Consider the following 19,237-nt stretch of genomic DNA (forward strand, 5'->3'; position numbering starts at 1 on the left):
GAAGTAATCGAAGGTGCTAAGAAGGTTCCTCCCTTTCTAAGCACCAAAGACAAGATTTTTGAAGCCGATTTGTACATGAGGGACTTGGACATTGCTTTTGCCAAGGTTCATGAGACTCTAGAGAAGTCTCAAGCATGGCACAAGAAGGTAGCAGATCGACATCGACGCGACTTGAATTTGAAGGAGGATGATTGGGTGCTCTTGTGTTTTGAAAAGGCACGCCTAAGGAAACGAAAGGGAAAGGAGCGGCTTTTTCCGAAGCTTAGCATGAGATATTATGGCCCTTTCCATATTAAAGAAAAGATAAATGATCTGTCATTTAGATTCAAGTTGTCGGATACTTGGAAGATTTGGAACTTCACCTTGAGGCTTTCGGTTTAGTTGTGTCTACTCCGAAAGATCCCGCGGATCAGCAGGGTTGAATCTGGTGTAGACGGGATTGCACAACAGGGGAGTCATTCCGCTCCTTTGTCACAGATTACCTGGATGGCATAGAGTCACTGATTTCCCTTTGGATTTCGGGGATTTCCCTTTGTATGACTTTAAGAATATTGAAAATGGGATTCCTGAAATTGAACGTGAATGATGTGTACTCTCTCATGTGGTTTGTTTGAGTGCAGGAATTGAAAGACGAAATGACTTCACCATTTCGGTCTTGCAAATCTATAGACATGATCGCAATAAGAATTAGCTAACTCGACATCTGTGAGTTCTGGGATAGACCTAGATGCTATTGCTTAATACGTTGCCATGAATCATGGTCTTAGATTTGGAATCAATTTTTATGTGATTGATCTGATGTGAATGTGCACTTATTGTGTCGTCTTTGAGCAAGTGCTAGATCTGTGATATCTAGTGCGTCGGTACTTAAAGTCGGTGTCTACTGAACTGGTTTATGGCCTCTGTCTGTTTTGCAAGCGTAATCGAGGGCGATTACCATTCTTTCAAGAGGGGGGTATGTCAAAAACTGATGACGTGGCATGACCAACTAATAAGTTGTTCCAACTTATGGGCAATTGTCGACGGAGCCAAAGGGACACAAAGGCATTAATATTATAAGCTACTGACGTGGCTCGCTGTACGGACGCCCACGAACTGCGCTGTGGACGTGGCATGTTGTACGGAATTTTGCAAATTGCACTAGCTGTTTTGGACGCTAGCTTTTGGCACCAAATGCTTTTGGAAATAAAGCTTTTCATGTAAACTGCTTTTCCAAGGCCAAGGGCCTTAAAATAAGACCTAGGGCTCTCTCTGGCTCAGACAGAGCTGACAAGCAAGTCAGCAGAGGAGAGCCCAGAGCAATTGTACTTACTCAATGTTAATACAGAAAGAAACATTGAAAGGGGCACGGAACTACGTCGTGCCGTGTCAACTCAATTGAACTCTGATTTAATTTTGTGAAGTGTTTAAAGTAGATCTCTCTCTCGTATTTCGTGACAAATTCCAGACTTGAGGTGTCCAAGTTTGTTACAGGCTCACTGGCCGGACACCAATCACACTAACGATACAAACTTTATCTATTATTTTGATCATATAGAACAATAAGGAGTGATAAGTCAATTCCGAACCCTCATTGAGAGCTCCACCAATACTCTTTGTCTGCCCTTCTTCTCCCTCGCACTCTGCACACACCGCACACTCTTCAAAAGTGAAGATTCTTTTGAATTTAATCCACTTTTTAGGTGCTTCTCTATGCAACAGTAGGGTCTACCACCATGTCTAGGCATCACCTTTCAGATAAGGCACCACAATGACTTTATGAACAGGCACCACAATGACTTTATGAACAGATGCACTTTGAAATGGGAATTCCTAAAATGAAATAGTTATATGTGCTCTCTCATGTGTGTATTGTTTGGGTTTGTGTCAAAAAGATGAAATGGCTGTAGCATTTTATATGTTACACCAAACGGGTGATGTGAATGTGTAGTAACGCGATTTGGTAGATCAAGACATCCGTGAAAAGATAATGATGTGGATGTGATGTGATAATTCAATGACTCGTGTCTGTGTGTATACTAATGCATGAGTCCATAGATTTAGTGTCTATAGAGCTAGTTTTTGTCCTTTGTTTGCTTTGCAGGCGTGATCGAGGCCGATTACTCTTCTCTCAAGTGGGGAGTATGTCACAATTGTGATGATGTGGCATGGGTTTCAGCGAACCCTATAAGGGGCCACTAAAGAGGCAAGACAAAAGTGGACGCCATAAGCTCACATGCAAAAGCTGACACAAGCATCAACACAAAATCCGTTGGGACTTATGAGTTGACGTGGCAGTCCGTACTTACGTCTCTGCCCTCTTATCACATGTTCTAGTCGCCAAAATTGTGCTCATAATGATCCATTGTAGTTCCAAACCGCAATGTATATCTCTGTAAGTGGGTTGGCCGGTGCATCATAGGGCGCGGACCGTTGTAGGTCGGCCATCAATAAAGACCTGACCATCTCTATAGAAGGCCGCCTTCTCCTCCCTAAACCCACGGCATACATGCCCTACAATGTTCTATTTGCATCCTCGTGAGGTCGTCATCAAGGAAGATGGAAGACCCCTCCAATCCACGTGATATAACTCTATTCCGCATGAATGTAATGCTGAACTCCTCATCCCGAAACTATTATATGAGGGCACTTCTTTATGGCATCCCTTTCCACCCCCCCCCAAGCTTTGGTGAAGGAAGAGCTATTTCTTGTGCCTACCCTAGCCTTGTATATAGCTTCTTTCCATCTCCTTCTGTTGTAGAATCAACTCTCTAAGATGCCCATGACTCTTATGTTCAGCCTATGCGCATGTTTCAACTTCTCTTTGATTGTGGTCTGCCCCAACTGTTTCCTCCTTGTGTGCTTCTTCCTTTCTCTCATCGTCTCCTCTTCGATTGTGGTCTGCCCCAATTGTATTTCCTCCTTGTCCACTTCTTCCTTCGTTTCTTTTCAGAGGTTCTTCTTCACCACCCCCTTGTGGCCTCCATTTTCCCTTCAAGGTTCTCGGTGATGGCCTTCGTAAGCTGCTCCTTGATAGCTTCCTTGTCCACCTCCATTACCTTCCCCTCTTCCCTTGGTAGCCGATCCCTCAATAATGCTACCTCCGCTTTCAAAATGTCCACTCCTCCCTCAGCAATCCTTTCTCCTTCCTCCACTCCTCCCTTCCCTTCTTCCAGACTTCAAAGAGAGAGAGAGAGAGAGAGAGAGAGAGAGAGAGAGAGAGAGAGAGAGAGAGAGAGAGAGAGAGAATTTATTGGCATTTGTGAGAGGCCATAGAAACCTGGTATGAGACAGATCCATGTGCAAGTGTAGGAAGTCCTCCAAATTTCAGACACCATGAAATTCAACCAGACAGTACCAGGACAAATGCGAAGATTCAACAGACCCACCACGGGAGGACGCCCATGTACCCATAAAAACCTATCCAAGCGCTCCAGAAACCACCCTCCCTTATGCAGAGAACCAGGAAATTGCACAGACAAAGGCTCCTGGCATTGCATCCACAGCTCTCTCTATTAAAAGAAAGATATCCCACGCATCTTCTCATCACCACAAATAGAGATGAGATGTGGCAGAAACTCTGCTCATTTGACCCTACATTATTGAAATCATCCCCAATGATAGAGTCCACAACATGCCATACATCCAAAATCTCACCCAAAAAAACTAAATCGAGCTTCAATAGGTGCAGTGTCTAACTTAGCTACATTTTGGTAAGCTCTGGCACAAACTAAGTGTGATTGTGTGATGTGTATGAGAGTGCGATTGCACATGCTTTTGAACAAATTACCCGTGCTACATTTTGGTAAGCTCTGGCACAAATTAAATGTGGTTCTGTGATGTGTATGAGAATGTGATTGCACATGCTTTTGAACAAATTACCGTGCAAGTGAGCATATTGATCACACAAATGCTCCTAACCTGTGAATGTTAGTGAATAAAGAAAGGCCATAAAGCAAGATGACCAGCATGACAATCATTACATTCTAGAGGTACCAAGAAGAAGCCTTAGCAATGGCCTCCCGGCATTACATTCCCACGTGAAAAGAGGACATACCTAAATAAGGAATAAACATGTTTGCAACTTGAGGCCTTGCACCGACAGTCATATTCACTGTGAAATGGCGTGTTTGCGCGATAGCAACAGCCCACTGGAAGTGTTCCAGAGTGGGGGCCAATCTTTTGATTTTCAGGGGTGCTTCTGGTGCCTGTTGGAAGTAAAAACGGAAAAAGACAAACCATCAAACCACCACATTCACTCTGTCCCAAATTCACACTTTTTACTTGCACCACAACATGAACGTGTCAATGGTTATGTGCACAGGCATGTGTACGTGCCTCTGGGTTCATGTTAAAAACAGGTAGAAGTTCAACTTAAAACATCGTAACCACTGATGCCTGTCTACAAAGCTGGACTGTTTCAATACGTGTAAATGTTAAACTAGGTTCCACCTACTATTCAGGAAGCAAGCATGTAAAAAAGTTTTATGGGTCCCACATTCATAAGAACAAATAAACATACGGAGGGCAATCTCATCAAAGAATCAGAATAAATACCCAGTTCTTTGTCCAAAAATCTTCCACTCTCTTTTTTTGGTGTTGTACAGCAGAGGCAACTCTGTTGTCTTGAAGTTCTGCAAGCTCCCCCTATAAAAGAGCAGACCAATGGTAATGAAGGAAGTGCAAATTATGGGAAACAAACAAGGTACTGGAGCCCTGAGATGCCTCCACCAGCAGTATAATAGAGAAATAAATACTAAACCAGCTCACAATCTTGAATCGATAAAAATATATCTGGCTAGCATAACAACTTTGAACTTTTGAGGGAGTAGGCACACAGAGTTGTCCAAAAGTTCTCTGCTGTCTTTTGTTGTCGTTCTATTACTGAGGCAGTTCAGTTGCCTTACAGTTTGAAGCTCCCCCTCATTTAGGGCTAGCATATTGAAATTAATCCCACAGAAGGGGAAACTGAGAATATAGGAGAGCCTTGACATAGATCGAATAGTATAACCAAAAACTACAAAAACTATCAAAATGATAGTCTCTTACCACAATCATTATCTTTGGCTAGCAAATTTTTAATTAAAGACCTACCCTTGGTCCTTGGAAGCTTATATCCTGAAAAGCATTAATTTGTCTGTTCTTTATCCAAAAAATCTTAAAGTAGGGAATTTCACCGAGAAAAGCAAGCTTCCAAGGACCCTTATACTCAAATAATAAATGCAATCTGTAAGCAACCATGCACGGATGGCAAAACTATGGAGCATGCATTACATCCACAAGCAGTAGAGCAGACCTCTGTGGCCAGTATAAGGCTCGTACATTCAGCTGGCTCAGGCAGGAAATCATTGTACAACTTCCAAAAATGGTCTTTTGTATCCATTGCAAGTAAGAACAGACAAGCTAGGCGAAGGTCCCAATCCTCCTGCAAGGGACAAGAGCATTTTAGAAAAGAGCACTTTGATTTGCAGTCAAAAGACTTTAAACAATAGTCTGAAATTGCTCAACAATCGGAAATGCAGCATGTAAAATGGACACTTTTATGCACCTACAAAAGACTTAATTACCAGAAATTTCCGATCGCTAATTGAACAGCTCATTGTAGATAATGACAATACAAAGGGATTATACCTTATGGAGATTCACAGACAAAGGTTAAGGCACGCACATTAGAGAAGAGCCCCCTAGTTACATGCTAGCATTAAATTGACATACTGTTGTTATGTGTCTAATCACTACCACCCTACACATGCTCAAAGTGCATTGTGTTCTCTCCTTAGAGAAAAAGAAATGGGCATTGCATGCCGCGAATCTGCATGTGATCGCGCGAAGCCACTGTGCAAAGGTCGTTTTTCCGCACTTGGAGCTATAGGTACCGATTGTGAATTCACTATATGAGTTGTTGTTTCGAGTTTGTGCTTTTGCAGGTACTCTATCACGGAGAAGGCCTTCCGGAAACGGAATCAGGAACGGTCTGTAGGGCTTCACGCTCTATGTACAGACAGAAACGGAATTGACAGCTCGTCTCTCAAGAATTTCCCTCACGCGAAGGAATTGACCATCGAGACGTTCTCTGGATCTGCTTCAATCCCATTTTTTGAAATCACATGTCCAAGAAGCTTCACTCTTGGCTGCGCCAAATGACACTTCTTAGGGTTCAACTGACCTCCGCATTCATCATACCTTGCTAAAGTCATTTCAAGCTTCTGAACATGCTCTTTCCTTGAACTGTATACATTGAAATCATCTATGAACCCTTTGACAAACTTCCCAAAAAACGGGGTAAGGACCAATCCACTTTTCTTTCAAAAGCTCCTGGTCCATTTGTCAACCCAAAAGGCAGGCAGCAAAAGCAACAGGGACGTCTCCATGTGTGCAAAAATATACAATGGTATGTATGCAAGATGCTCTACACTTGGGCTCACCGAGTATCTCAGAGATGGAAGAGGAGACATTAGTTCTTCGCAAAAGTTTTTTATAGGATATTTTAGCGTATTGTTGCATATCATTATGACGCATGGAATAAAGCTTGTTTGCACAATAAAAGAGGAAAGAAGCACTTGTTTGAGGGGAGGATACGAAGACAAAGACCATGAAGCAGCTGAAGACAAAGCATTAAAGAAGACGAAGGTGCTCTTAGATTAGAGCAAAGCAGACATTTTTTGGAATTTTGCTCTTGGATTAGAGCGTTGTTTTTGCTCCTGGATTAGAGTGTGGCTCTTGGATTGGAGTGTTATGTTTGATTGTCTCCTGGATTGGGGATGTATGTTGTCTGTGCTCCTGGATTGGAGTGTTGCCTTTCTTCATCGAGTTCTAGCCCAAAGCCCAAGGGGAGGGTTGTTGGGATTGTGGGCTTCGGTCTAGCCCGAAAATGAATGTGTGAGAACACCCCCTGTCTACATGGCATCCTAGGTGGCCTGGAGCATGTTAGCATGGCCCAAAAGTGGCCCAAGTCATGGTACTACCCATGGGGGAGTTTTCTAGGCATAGTAAACCCACTTTGGAGTAGTTTCCCTCACCTAAAAGTGCCCTACAAAGGCGGATCCGAAAATCTAAGCTCTCTTTTTAGCGAATGCATGTGGCAAGTGGAGATGCCTCTTTTGTGCTTTATAAGCACCTCTTGTAATCACTCTTTCAAGCTAGTTAATTCATCATTTGAGTCTACATACTCTCTCTCTCTCTCATCTTGTGTCATTAGCAAGTTAATTAGTGTATGTTAGCATGAATGCTACTCTACTTAGTCCCCCTTGATCCAACAATGAAATGCATTGTGAATCTTCCAAGTATCTGGTAGCTTCGGTCTGAAGGATACATCATTTATCTATTCTTATACCTTGGAGATCCCATAGTATCGCATACTTAGCTTTGGAATAATACTCTCCTTACCCTTCCGCTTTTGTAGGTGTGCTTTCTCAAACCAAAGTAGCACCCAATCATCTTCCTTTAATTGCAAGTCATGTCGATGCTTGTCCGCTACCTTCTTATGTCATACTTGAGACTTCTGCAAAGCCTCCCTTACCTTGGCAAGAGCAGTGTCCAAATCCTGTGTATATTGATCTGCTTCAAAAATCTTGTCCTTGATGCTCAGAATCAGTGGAACCTTTCTCACACCCTCGAGGATCTCAAATGGCGCCTTCCCCGTAGACGAATGAACCGTGTGATTGCAAGCAAACTCCACCATAGGCAAGTACTTCTTCCACTGAGTCTTATGATCAAATATATATAACTTCAACAAGTCCAGAACCACTGAGTTGGCTATCTTTGATTGCCCTTCTGTGTGGGGATGAAACGAGGATGAGAATTTAATTCTCCCAAATTGCTCTACAAACAAGCTCATAAATAAAGGATCTCTATCTGACACTATAGATTCATGCATGCCATGTAATCAAAAAATTTGTGAGACAAACAGCTTCACCAAATGATTGGATTTCATTGTCTTCTTTACGGGAATGAAGTGAGCCTACTTGCTAGAACTTGTCGACGACTGTCCAGATGCCATTATGCCCACTCTGAGTCTTCAACAGAACACTATCCCAAACAAGTGTGTACAAACTCATCCACATCCTTTCTACCTTGAGGCAAGTAGAAATACTTTTATACCCCTTTCAAGGCACTCTCGATGCCTCTATGCCCAGCAATGGGTGGATTATTGCACTCTGTCAACACCTTTTTCATCAACATGGTCTTTCTCATCAAGTAACCTTCCTTTAGAGCATAACCTGCTAATGTCTCCTCACTTTGTGGCCAATCAAAGATGTCAAAATCTAGATCTATAGCGTATTGATCAATCATATCTTCAAAATTCCAGGTATGTATTGCCGAGATAGCTGATCCTTGTGGCTTTCGAGACAACATGTCTACCACCCACTAATTTCTTCTTTCTCGTAACATGAACAATTTGGAAATGGTACTATCACAAAATGTTCACCTGTCTCATGTGCCTATACAAGAGTTTCTTCTGGAACAAGAAGTATCCCAAGCTCTGAAGATTCGTGAACACTGAAAGCTGCTCCGAGCAGGAAATGCCGCCATTGAGTTGGATCATGTATCACCACTATCAGCTCCTCATAGATTTGTGCGACCTGCTCCGGTTTAGAAAACATTCTACTCTCAAGGCTACAACATGGCCCTCTTCATTAAGACCGCTCCCAGACTACGACCACACACATCACAGTAAGCCTCAAAATGTCTCTACAAATCTAGTAAATCAACACTTGACCATTTGTCAACTTTTCCTTAAGAGTCTTGAACGTTGCAATTTCTAATGGTCCCCAGGCAAAAGGAACCTCTTTTTGAGTCAGGATATGTAACGGAGAAGCAATCTCAGTAAACTCCCAAATGAATCGCCTGTAGTAAGAACACAATCCCAAAAAGCTCCGACCCTCGTGTACATTCTTCAAACTTGCCCAATCCTTGATGGTTTCTATCTTGGTCGGGTCCATCTATACACCCTCTACTGAGAAGACACGTCCCAAAAGGTGTATTTCCGGTAGGAAAAACTCGCTCTTTTTCCTGTTGACCATCAATCTATGTTGTCATAGTGCCTAAAATCTGTAAGAGATTATGGTTATTATTTGCTTCACTCTTAGAGAACACAATGATGTCGTAGAAAAAGGTGCCCACAAATGACCTGTACTCTCTAAAAATTTGCAGAAGCATTTGTGAGACCAAAAGGCATCACCAAATACTCCTACAATTTAAAGGATGTCCTAAACGCTATCTTGTACACATCTCCACGAGCGATCTTGATCTAAGATAGCCACTGTTTATATCGATTCTGTTGAAACAAGTAGAACCCTGTAACTTGTCAAGTATAACTTCCATCCTAAGTATTGGAAACTTGTTCTTGATGGTGACTTTGTTGAGAGCTCTATAGTCAATGCACATTCTCCGAGATCCATCTATCGAACAATAAGGTGATGTACTAGGCTGAAGACCCTTTCAAGAAGTGCTTTCACTCGGTTCATAATTTCCTCATTCAGGATTCTGCTTACTCTGTAAGGTGGCCGGTTCGGTGGCATGTTGCCACGAATCAAATCGATCGCATGATCTTTAGGTCTCTAAAGAGGTAGCTCTTTAAGCAAACCCTTGAAGAAACAATCAGGTTGAGCTTGCAAAAATTCTTCTCGTTCGTTCTCTAAGCCTGACATGTTTGACTTCTTAGTTTCATTGAGTTCATGTAAGTAGATGGAGTAAACAAACAAACTTGATTTCATTAATTTTGAAACGACCGAAGCCAATACAAGTGGGACAGACTCGCCCTTTGATTTAACATCAAGAGTAATGTCTTTACCTTTCTCATTCTCTAAAGTGGCCTTTCATGCCCAATAATTGACCACGACGCCGTTCTTGCGGTACCAAGGGAACCCCAAAAGGACATCATACCCCTCCAGAGGCATGAAGTCCTTGTGCCCTAAATATCCCTTGCAATGCAACCGAAGTTTTCCTATGACACGTAGAATGGTAACATCTCTCCTAGGTGCCGCTCGAATTGCCTCCATCGGTGGTCTTATTTCTTCAAGCGTGATTCTAAGTCGAGTCGCCAATTTAGTCGAGATGAAGTTGGCCTTGGCTCCCTTATCGAAGAATAACGACTTCTTGATCACATACTTTGCCCCACGCTCTGCAAAGCTCCGTACTCTCGTCTATCTATTCTGGGCTTGTCCCCACAAAATCCGGAACCAATGCTGCTTTTATCTTTCCTTTCTATGCACACTCATTTGCCGCTTTAGAATCCTTCTTCTGTGTAAGGATTCTAGTTGCTAATCCTTCATTAATTACTTAAACTCATGATTAAGACTTAAGAAACTTGAACTGTACTCAGAAACAAGACTCTGTGTTGATTGATTGAATGTGTGATATAAGGGCTCCTTATATAGGAGACGAACAGGTACATATGAAAAGGTATGACCCTTCACGAATAGACACATGCTTTAGGCGAATAGACATGTCTTTAGGCGAATGGACACATCCATTGATGAAGAGCCGCAACCATTGGTCGAAGGGACATGACTAGTCGTCAAAGGAGTGTGGTTGTTGGTGAAGAGGTATGACTTTTGAGCGAAGGGTTGTGACCATTCGAGAACAGGGGTCCTCCTGGGTTAGTCACACTTCGCATCTGCATCTGTAATGAATCAAGAAGAGTGTGTCAAGTCACATCATGACATTCCCTACCATTTAAATTAATACCCCATGTTCGAATGAAAGTCGGGCCTGGAAAAGATCACGCAGCTCTCCTCTGCTAGGTCTGCTGCCGAGAATCTTGCAAATGAAAGAAGTCGCCTGCAGATCTTGGCGTTCAGTTCCTTGGACAAGGCTACTAGCAGATCGAGTTTGAGACCTCCGAGATGGCGTCCAAGGTCATCGCCATGAGCCCCTTGACCATCCGAGCAGATCGAGCCCACTTTCGACAGTGGAGACATGGTTTTGACCCTGCTTCAGATGTTTTGGTAGAGGAGGCGGACCTTTCCATCTCCGTCTGCTTTCCTGGTTTGCGGAGGGAGTACCTACCACTTTTGTCCAGGATAGGCTCAGCAATTGGGACTGTCCTGGAGACACCTCGCACGGCAACCTCGGTAGCTGCAAAGGCGGCCAGCATTCTCTCAGTTCGCGTTCTGGTTAGGGACACCCACACTCTCCCGAAGGTCATCCTACTTCCTCGAGTGAGTGGGGGTTGGTTTAGACAGAGCGTGGAGTATTCGGGCCTCCCGAATCAATGCGTCATTTGTCGACAGATGAGCCATCTTGCAAAGGCCTGTCCACGAAGGAGGCCCCGACCTAAACCACAGGCCCAGCCTCAGCCTTCAAGGGTTCGCCAGCAGCAGCACGCAAAGACAGAGCACACAGGCAAAGCCACCCTCCGAGCCTGAGGCTCCAATGGAGGAGGGATGGCAGCACGTTCGTGGTAGACGACAGCAGGGGCCACAACGACAACCTGGCACACACATTGGTCCTCATGCGCCTGCCCAACAGCAATGGGTTCCCACAAGGAACCGATTCGGTCCTCTTGAGCACAACGAGGTCCCTGCTCCAGCCTCCACCTCAGTTTCACCCTCGATTTCCCCCCCCCCCCCCCCCCCCCTCTTCAGCCCCCCGCCTCCTGCTCCCTCCGCCTCTCCTCCTCGCCCCCCTACCTTTGCCGATCTCCCTCACCCATCTTCTCCCCCCCCCCCTCCCACTCCAGTCCCACAATCGACCCAAGGGCAGGGCCATCCTCGCCTGCTAGGAGATCTCTTGGCAACGCCTTTGCCAGGAGTCGCTCGACGAGAGAGGGACAGCCTTTCTTGCGACCCCCTCTTCTGGTACAGACGTCTCCCTTTGCAGCAGTTCCTCGTGGTCTGACTAGCTTCGACATTCGGCGCCGATGGGACTTCTTTGCCTACGACTTTACACGCTTTCTCGACGACTCATCATCAGACCTGGAGGCAACCTTCTTCAGGGTTCATGTTCTGTTCCTTGTAGCTAGGGGGATAGAGGCCTTGGACTCGGCGGTTGGCTTCTCTTTCTCCCTTTTCGGCAGGGACCAGACTGAGTAGACCTTTGACTCAATGTTTGAGTGGCTATAGACACAAGCCCTAGAGTTCTTATATTACATGGGAGACCTAGGAGTTACAGACATGATTCAGACTATTTGGCCATTGGCCAAGTTTGCTCTGACCCCTCCAGATGCAGCAAAATGCAGACACATTGTGGTTCACTTCTTTGTTGATACGCAGTGCCCGCCATGCTATTACACATTCATGAGGACTCTTGGACAGAGGAGGTTGCTTTACGCACGGCTCGGTCTACTTGGGCTTGGGCCAGGCACTCTTTGGAGTCACGCCTATCTAGAGGACGCTCGGATGCGGATTACTCCCCATCCAAGCCAGCCTCAAAGATAGCACATTTAGCTGCTGCGGCAGCATCTGTTCTCTCTCGCTCCCCATGAGGATCGTCTCATGGAACGTGCAGGGATTAGGTGGGCCCCAGTTTCAGTGTCAGAGGGGTCGACTACGTCAGGAGCTTCAGCGATGCCTTGTGGGAGGAGAGATTGACCTCCTTATACTACAAGAGCATCATCTGTGTGAGAGCCGCATTAGACGTTGTGGTCATCTTTTGTGTGGACGATATGATACTTTTTGGTCAACTGCTTTTGGACCTAGAGGCATCCAGGGTGGGGTATGTATGACTATTGCAAATTCTTTGCAGCAGGCCATTGTGGGCAGAGAAATTATTGTACCAGGCAGGGCTCAGTGGACCACTATGCAGGTTCACGGTTACCTTGTGGGCTTCCTGAACATCTATGCGCCCAATGTGGCGAGTGCACGAGTAGAGTTTTGGTCACAGATTGTTGAGTCTTTGCCGCAGGCAGAGCAGTGGTGCATAGGGGGTGACTTCAACATGTTGGAGGACCCCTCTGACAGGATTGGTGGTAGCCATGCTATTGTGCATGAAGTTGAGCTGGCAGCTTGGGAGAGGTTTTGTATGACTGAGGGTTTCGGATGTGTGGCAACATTCTAGCTTTGTGAGGCCCCCAGACAGCGTGGCCTTCTCTCGTTCGGACTGCAGAGTGGGAGGAGTGAATCTATCGTGGATAGATCGCTTCTACACTAGTGACCACTTCTGTGACTTGGGTGGGACAGTTGGCATTCTGGTAGGGACTTGCTTCTCCGACCATGCACCAGTGATCCTCATAGTGACAGATAGGCAGAGGAGGGGGAGCACGATGCTTCGCATCCCTGAGAGGGTTTTGTTGGACTCTACACTCAGAGAGCGAGTGGAGGCTCTTTGGACAGAGAGCTTAGACATGCAGGATTCTCCTGCTGAGAGAATGGCCTCAGGACTAGCTCAGCTTAGTCAATTCTTTCTTCAGGAGTCTTTGGCTCGCCTGTCTGTAGCGAGAGAGGAGGAGCAGGGTCTCTGACGGGGCGTTGCTTCCTTGCAGAGGATGCAGGAGCAGCATCCAGACAGTCCTTGGTTGGAGGAGCAGTTACAGCAAGCTCGTCAGGAGCTTGTTAGCACAAAGGAGAGGCGCCATGAGTTTGTTTTCCATCGACAGGCATCTCAGTGGACACAGGTGGGTGACAGAGTGATTGGTGCTTTCTTTGAGGCAGTGGGACCTCAACATATGCATGCCAAGGTCAGTCAATTGAGGAAGCCCGACGGGTCAGTTGCTTCTGAGCCAAAGGACATGCATGCAGTTGCTACTGACTTTTACCGTGAATTACTGTCTGCAGAGCCTCAGTCAGAGCGTCAGGATGCATGCAGCGAGCAGGTGTGGGCACAGATCCCTTATCTTGTGACTGAGGAGATGCGTCAGAGGCTTGAGCTGCCACTTCAGCTTGAGGAGTTGCACACGGCTCTTAGTGCACTTCCCCGTGGTAGCTGTTCAGGTGAGGATGGCTTGATTCCCAGTTTTTCTTGGAGTACTGGGACTTGCTTGGCCCAGATCTCTGAAGTGCTTTTCAGTACATTTTGCAGACAAGAGAGATGCCTCACAACATGAGTGAGGACCTGATCTACCTCATTCCCAAGGAGGGTGGCTCCTTGGATGAGATTCGATAATGGCGCCCCATCACCATGCTCAACTCAGCCTACAAAATTCTTGCCAAGGCTATGAGTTTGAGGATTCGGCCACTTCTAGAGAGCCTTATACATGGGACTCAGACAGGTTTTGTCAAGGAGCGTAGTATCCTTGACAACATCTTTACTTTTTGGGAGGCCTCTGCCCTAGCGCCGCTCCGTGTTGAGGATCTCGTGATTCTTCTTCTCGATTTTGAGAAGGCCTACGACAAAGTTGACTGGGACTTTCTGGAGGGCACCCTACGTAGGATGGGCTTCTCAGATGCTTGGATCAAAGGGGTGTCAGCTTTGTACAGACGGGCACACAGTCACGTACTTTTGTCAGGAGGTAGAGGTGATCGTTTCATGCTCACACGTTCGGTCAAACAGGGCTGCCCTCTTGCCCCCTTCCTCCTTCTGTTCTATGGTGAGGCGATGAGCAAGTTTTTCGTGTCGCAGCAGGTTGGTTTACGGGGCTTAGCACTTCCTATTCGGGGAGATGAGCTACTGGACGCTGAGTTTGCAGACGACTCAGCCTTGTACTTGGATGGCCAGGAGGCCAACCTTCACAGGTGTGAGCAGGCTCTAGAGACCTTTTGTTGTGCATATGGCGTACTGATCAACTGGAGAAAGACAGTGGCTTTCTCGGTTGGTAGTGCTCCTATTGCAGCGTACTAAAATGCCGCAACACATCTGACCCAAGTCTCAGAGAAACCCATCCTCAACATGGTGCGGCCTCCCAAAAAGTGATGTTGTCGTCAAGGATGCTACACTCCTTGACAAACCGAGTGTATGTATCATGTATCAAATCCCCAAGGAAAAGCTGAACCCTCAAACTCCAAGCCTTCACTAGATTTTTGTAGTTGAGAGTTTAGGATCGTGATAGGCTTCAACTGCCCAATGTCAGTTAAAGAGCCACCCTCCTTTAATTGGGATAAATCAAACCCTTTGATAGACTCTGAAGCATCAAACCCGTGCCCACCCACTACATTAACCAGGATAAGCACCTCCCAATAACTCAAGAAGCAGCCAGGGGTCAAGCCATCCTCGTCAAGGCAGCTCAACAGCGCTCAATGCATCCAATAACTCAGATATAAAGAGAGATTTCTCTAGTCTCATGCATGGTGACAGTAAACTGTTGTCAAACATGAGCCGAGATCTCTGCTCTGCAAAGTATCCATGCTCGCTGTAGGTTCCTCTGTGGACAAGAGCTCGCTGTAAAATTCTGTAGCAATCCCTTTGATCTCTCGTGGCTCCTAAGCTGATGAACCTCTGCAGCTTGCGAACCCCAGCGTGAGAGTGCCGATGACGAGTGATCTCAAAAAAATAGCATGTGAACCTTCGTCCATTGAGATGCCCACCTATAGAGGCGAAGTCATGCCTCCTCTCCTCAAGCTCCCTGATCTCCTACCTAGTCTGATCAAGTCAGTCTCAATCCACTGTCCAGGCATTTTCTAGCTACCACTCCTGCATCCTTTGAAGGGAGACCAAGCCCCTCCTCAATCGACACTCTCTCTATAACCTCCATCAACCGGGCATGGATAAACTCATGAAAGGATCTACTCAGCTCCAAGAGCGCACTCTCAGATCCAAAGTGCTGGCTCGCCTCCCTCTCTCCCTCCTCCAGGACCAGAATCAACAGCACATGGTCCAAGGAGGAGGAGCCGGCGGGCCCCAGCCCAAACAGCCGTACAGCTTCCTCTAGCCCTCAGAAAGCCATCGAGATAAAGCCGATCAATATGCAAGAGGTTGGCACCTCTCAGGTGCCTATTAGAGCAAAAGATATCCAAGCTCCCCTGCTGCCACATAAAGGCCTCATGCGTCCATATATCAAACGACCCCGGAGTCATACATAGTCTCTCCCATGCTGTAAGCTTACTACTTGAGACCGCAGTGTGGCTGCCCTCAAAGCATGTTGAAGGCCCAAAACACCACTGCTCCCCAGCTGGTAAGGTAGAAGCTATGATAACCCAAAACTCTGCCCAAGTACTCACATGATTGGGAGCAGAGATATTCAAGAAGCTAATCAACTCACCCTGAAAGCACAGAAGAGTAAGCCACTGAGCCTTAACAACACAAAAGTCCTTCCAGCTTTGCAAAGAAAATAACTACAGGAAAGAAATCTACAAACGTTGCGAACCAGGTATTAATCAAAGCAGCCACAATGCTCTCTCTAAAAACTAAACACACGAAAGCTTGACAAGCGATGTAAAAAAACACAAGCCACCCTCAAGTAGGATCTGGATGTTGAAAGCCATAAACCATGTCAAATAAATCACAAAACACGGGTATCAGCATCACGCAGCCTGCAGGAGGCTATATAGGGTTTAGCCGCCAGGAACACAAATCCACTGAAATTAACGCATAACAGTTTGCCCCTAAATTCTGTTGGCAAGGACAGTTGCACCACAATTTGTCCCAAGAGGTTTACCTTGCGCTTGAAGAGAAGCCCCTATGAGTTTAAAACAAAGAAAGGAAGGGGAAAAGACTTCAAAAGCATCTTCAGCCTTAATTTCTGTGCCTCTGCCAACTACAAGACAGGAGTTTAAATATACGCTGCTACAAACGCACAAAATAGGATATAAGATATATTTCAAACGTAGGCCACCAGAAAAACACCAACCACATGTCCCCTACTCAGAACACATAATACTAAAAAACACATGTGGTACACACCCAAAATCTTCATGCACACAAGCAATGAATACAGCTTTTGCGAAATGAAGCTTACCTCAGCATCAGTGGAGTTGATAATATCAAAAATGGGATGGCCCCAAGGAACAAAATCAGGATGAAATATCCATGGAGGATCTTTACTGATGGAGATCATTAGCTCAAGAGGTATCTCCATGATAATCTGTGACCAGAGGAGAAAACAACTGAGAAAAAACCCTTCTCACTACATAATAAGTCACTTTAACTTCTCTCACTCTAGCCAAATTTTGTAGTAGGTGAAAAGGTTCTTAAATTACTTATATATAGGTGAGGAGGTCTTAAAAGTGCTTGAAGCTTTATAATGTCCTACATCAAAGAAAAAACTCAAACTCGTTCTACAATTTTTAAACCTTAGGACTAACAACAACTACCTCAGTTTCAAAGCATGTTTCCCCATAATTGACTAAGATTGGCACAATTTATCGCCAGCTTTCAAAGACATGTTACACTGATAACTATCATTCATTCCAACGAAGCATTTACCTTATAATGGGCATCAGAATTAATCACCATTTTTCATCATACAAGCTCTACAACCACAACAAACGTCTAGTCAAAGCCTGCAAACATTGCACCTCAAACAAAACCTGGACAAGAATCTGATCCTGCAAACAGTGTGGTAGTCCTGCTGCTTGCCTGAACAACTCGGACCACCCCCTTCCACCCCACCCCCTACCTCAGCTGCTTAACACGTTGCCCATCTGCCTGCTTCACCGGTCCATCCACCACGAAGGTGCCTGTAGCTGCTCAGCTGGCCGCCTCAAAAACCATATCACCACCGGCATCACCTAGGTCGTCCCCTGTCAGCCCTCGCAACAACTTTTACATCTGCAGCCCTTCCTCTGCCCTATGCTCCTGCCAGAGTTTTTAAATGTGTGAAAAAGCTGAGCAATGCATCACATTTTTGACAAAAATAACACCCAGCTTCTGCATGCGTCTCCTTATATCCATTATGGGCTGCTTGGAGCAGAGGGCACCGCGTGAGAGCAGAGGAGGGAGGAGGCTGAGGCAAACCCAGAGACGGAGGCAGTTGAACCGCAGGCATTGATGGGCACCATGAGTAGGAGGGAGAGACAACGAATAGTCTCAAGTGAGGGTAATGGACAGGGGGTTCTCAAGCACACTTAGGGTTGTTCAGCACATTTGGTCACATACTCCCCCATTTATATTGTAGGGTCATATTTTTAGGTCATTGGGCTATATTGAGGATTATTGACCGACCAGCCCCTATTCTCCTATATATAGGAGGGGGCACCCTCATTGTATTGTCTCACACCATGTAGCCATCTGGAGTTATTGGGTTGCCAGCCTTTCCACCATCTGTCTCCTGTCATGTCTCTTCTCTCTCTCTCTCGTGCCATTGTCTCTCTCTCTCTCACCTTCCGCTGCACACTCTGACAAGTACTTCCCAATCTTCAGATTCAAATGGCCTTGCACTGGAGTGGAATTCGTAGTCAACCCTTTAAAGGCTGATCCTGAACTGATTGGAGTGCCCAATCTCTCAAGAGTAAGTCCAAGAGATTTTGAGGTATCCAGTGAAATGAAATTGTCTGTGGAGCTTGGATCAAACAAGATCAATACTCTCTGCCCATTCAAGTTGCCCCACCCTTTGAGTAGATGCCTTTTTCCTTTCTCCTTCCTGGTGTTGGCTTGTACATTGGGTGCTAAATTTGATGCAAGAGGAGGAGAATCTTTCTTAAGTTGTGGACAATCTAGTTTCTTGTGGCCTTTCTCGCCACAATAGAACATTTTCCCTCTTTTATGTACACCTTCAGCTGAGAGGGAGTGAGGAATTTAGTTTTCTTTGCTCCCTCTGGCTTCTTTTTGGGCCTATGGGCTCATCGGAAGGCTGCTTTCATGTCGATATTTCTGCTTCAGTGGTGAGAACCTTCTGTTGTGTTTGAAAGGTACTATAACTCCTACTTGCAAGGAGTTCCTTTCGAATGCAAGTTACCGGCTATCAGGGCGGACTACATCATAAGTTGAAGAGTGTTTCGCAGGTAGAGCTTCATACTTTTCTGAAGTACTAGCTAGAGTCTAGCTTCAAACTTGTACACCTTCTCTTCATAAAATTTTCATAAAGGAAGTAACTATAAGGAGGACCTCCCAGAATTTGTCGACGTAGCCGGACACAATTCCATTCTCTCTTTGGAAGAGCCAATCCCGTTCTTTCTTCACGTCATCGGTAAAGTCAGGGGGAAGGAACTGAGCATAGAACTCCTTTTTGAACTCCTTGTTGGGGTAAATGCCCAGATATCACCTCCGGACCATTTCCACCGCGTAGCTCTACTCGAGAGCTTCGCAGATATATTTTCTGTATATTTTTAGCCCACCGTTTTAGGCCTGTATAGGCATTATACTTCATTTATTGGCCTTTGAGCCACTTGGACTATTTTTAAAGGTTTCACATTGTCCAAGTGGCCAAACGGCTCATTTTAATAAAAGAATCCCAAAAACCTCATCGCTTGAGTTTTTGGACTTTCTAAAAACTTACGTAACCTCT

At 45.5% G+C, this 19,237-nt stretch overlaps 1 protein-coding gene across 2 annotated transcripts in view; it reads right to left on the reverse strand.

Moving 5' to 3' along the window:
* Positions 1-3,972: 3,972 nt before the first annotated feature.
* LOC147439263 (protein PLASTID TRANSCRIPTIONALLY ACTIVE 14-like) overlaps positions 3,973-19,237 on the reverse strand; it is a 32,224-nt gene continuing 16,959 nt past the window's right edge. The window contains exons 4-7 of one of the 2 annotated variants that reach the window (XM_086485136.1): positions 16,751-16,876; positions 5,302-5,404; positions 4,537-4,626; positions 3,973-4,187 (exon numbers count right to left, since the gene is read on the reverse strand). In XM_086485136.1, coding sequence (XP_086341262.1) covers positions 3,988-4,187; positions 4,537-4,626; positions 5,302-5,404; positions 16,751-16,876 — 519 coding nt within the window. In that variant the 3' untranslated portion in view covers positions 3,973-3,987. Of the gene's footprint in view, positions 4,188-4,536; positions 4,627-5,275; positions 5,405-16,750; positions 16,877-19,237 lie in introns of both variants that reach the window. The other variant, XM_086485135.1, reaches the window with a different exon arrangement.

The sequence above is a fragment of the Adiantum capillus-veneris genome, chromosome 16, assembly GCF_014529385.1.
Source record: "Adiantum capillus-veneris isolate H3 chromosome 16, ASM1452938v2, whole genome shotgun sequence".
Classification (NCBI taxonomy): domain Eukaryota; kingdom Viridiplantae; phylum Streptophyta; class Polypodiopsida; order Polypodiales; family Pteridaceae; genus Adiantum; species Adiantum capillus-veneris.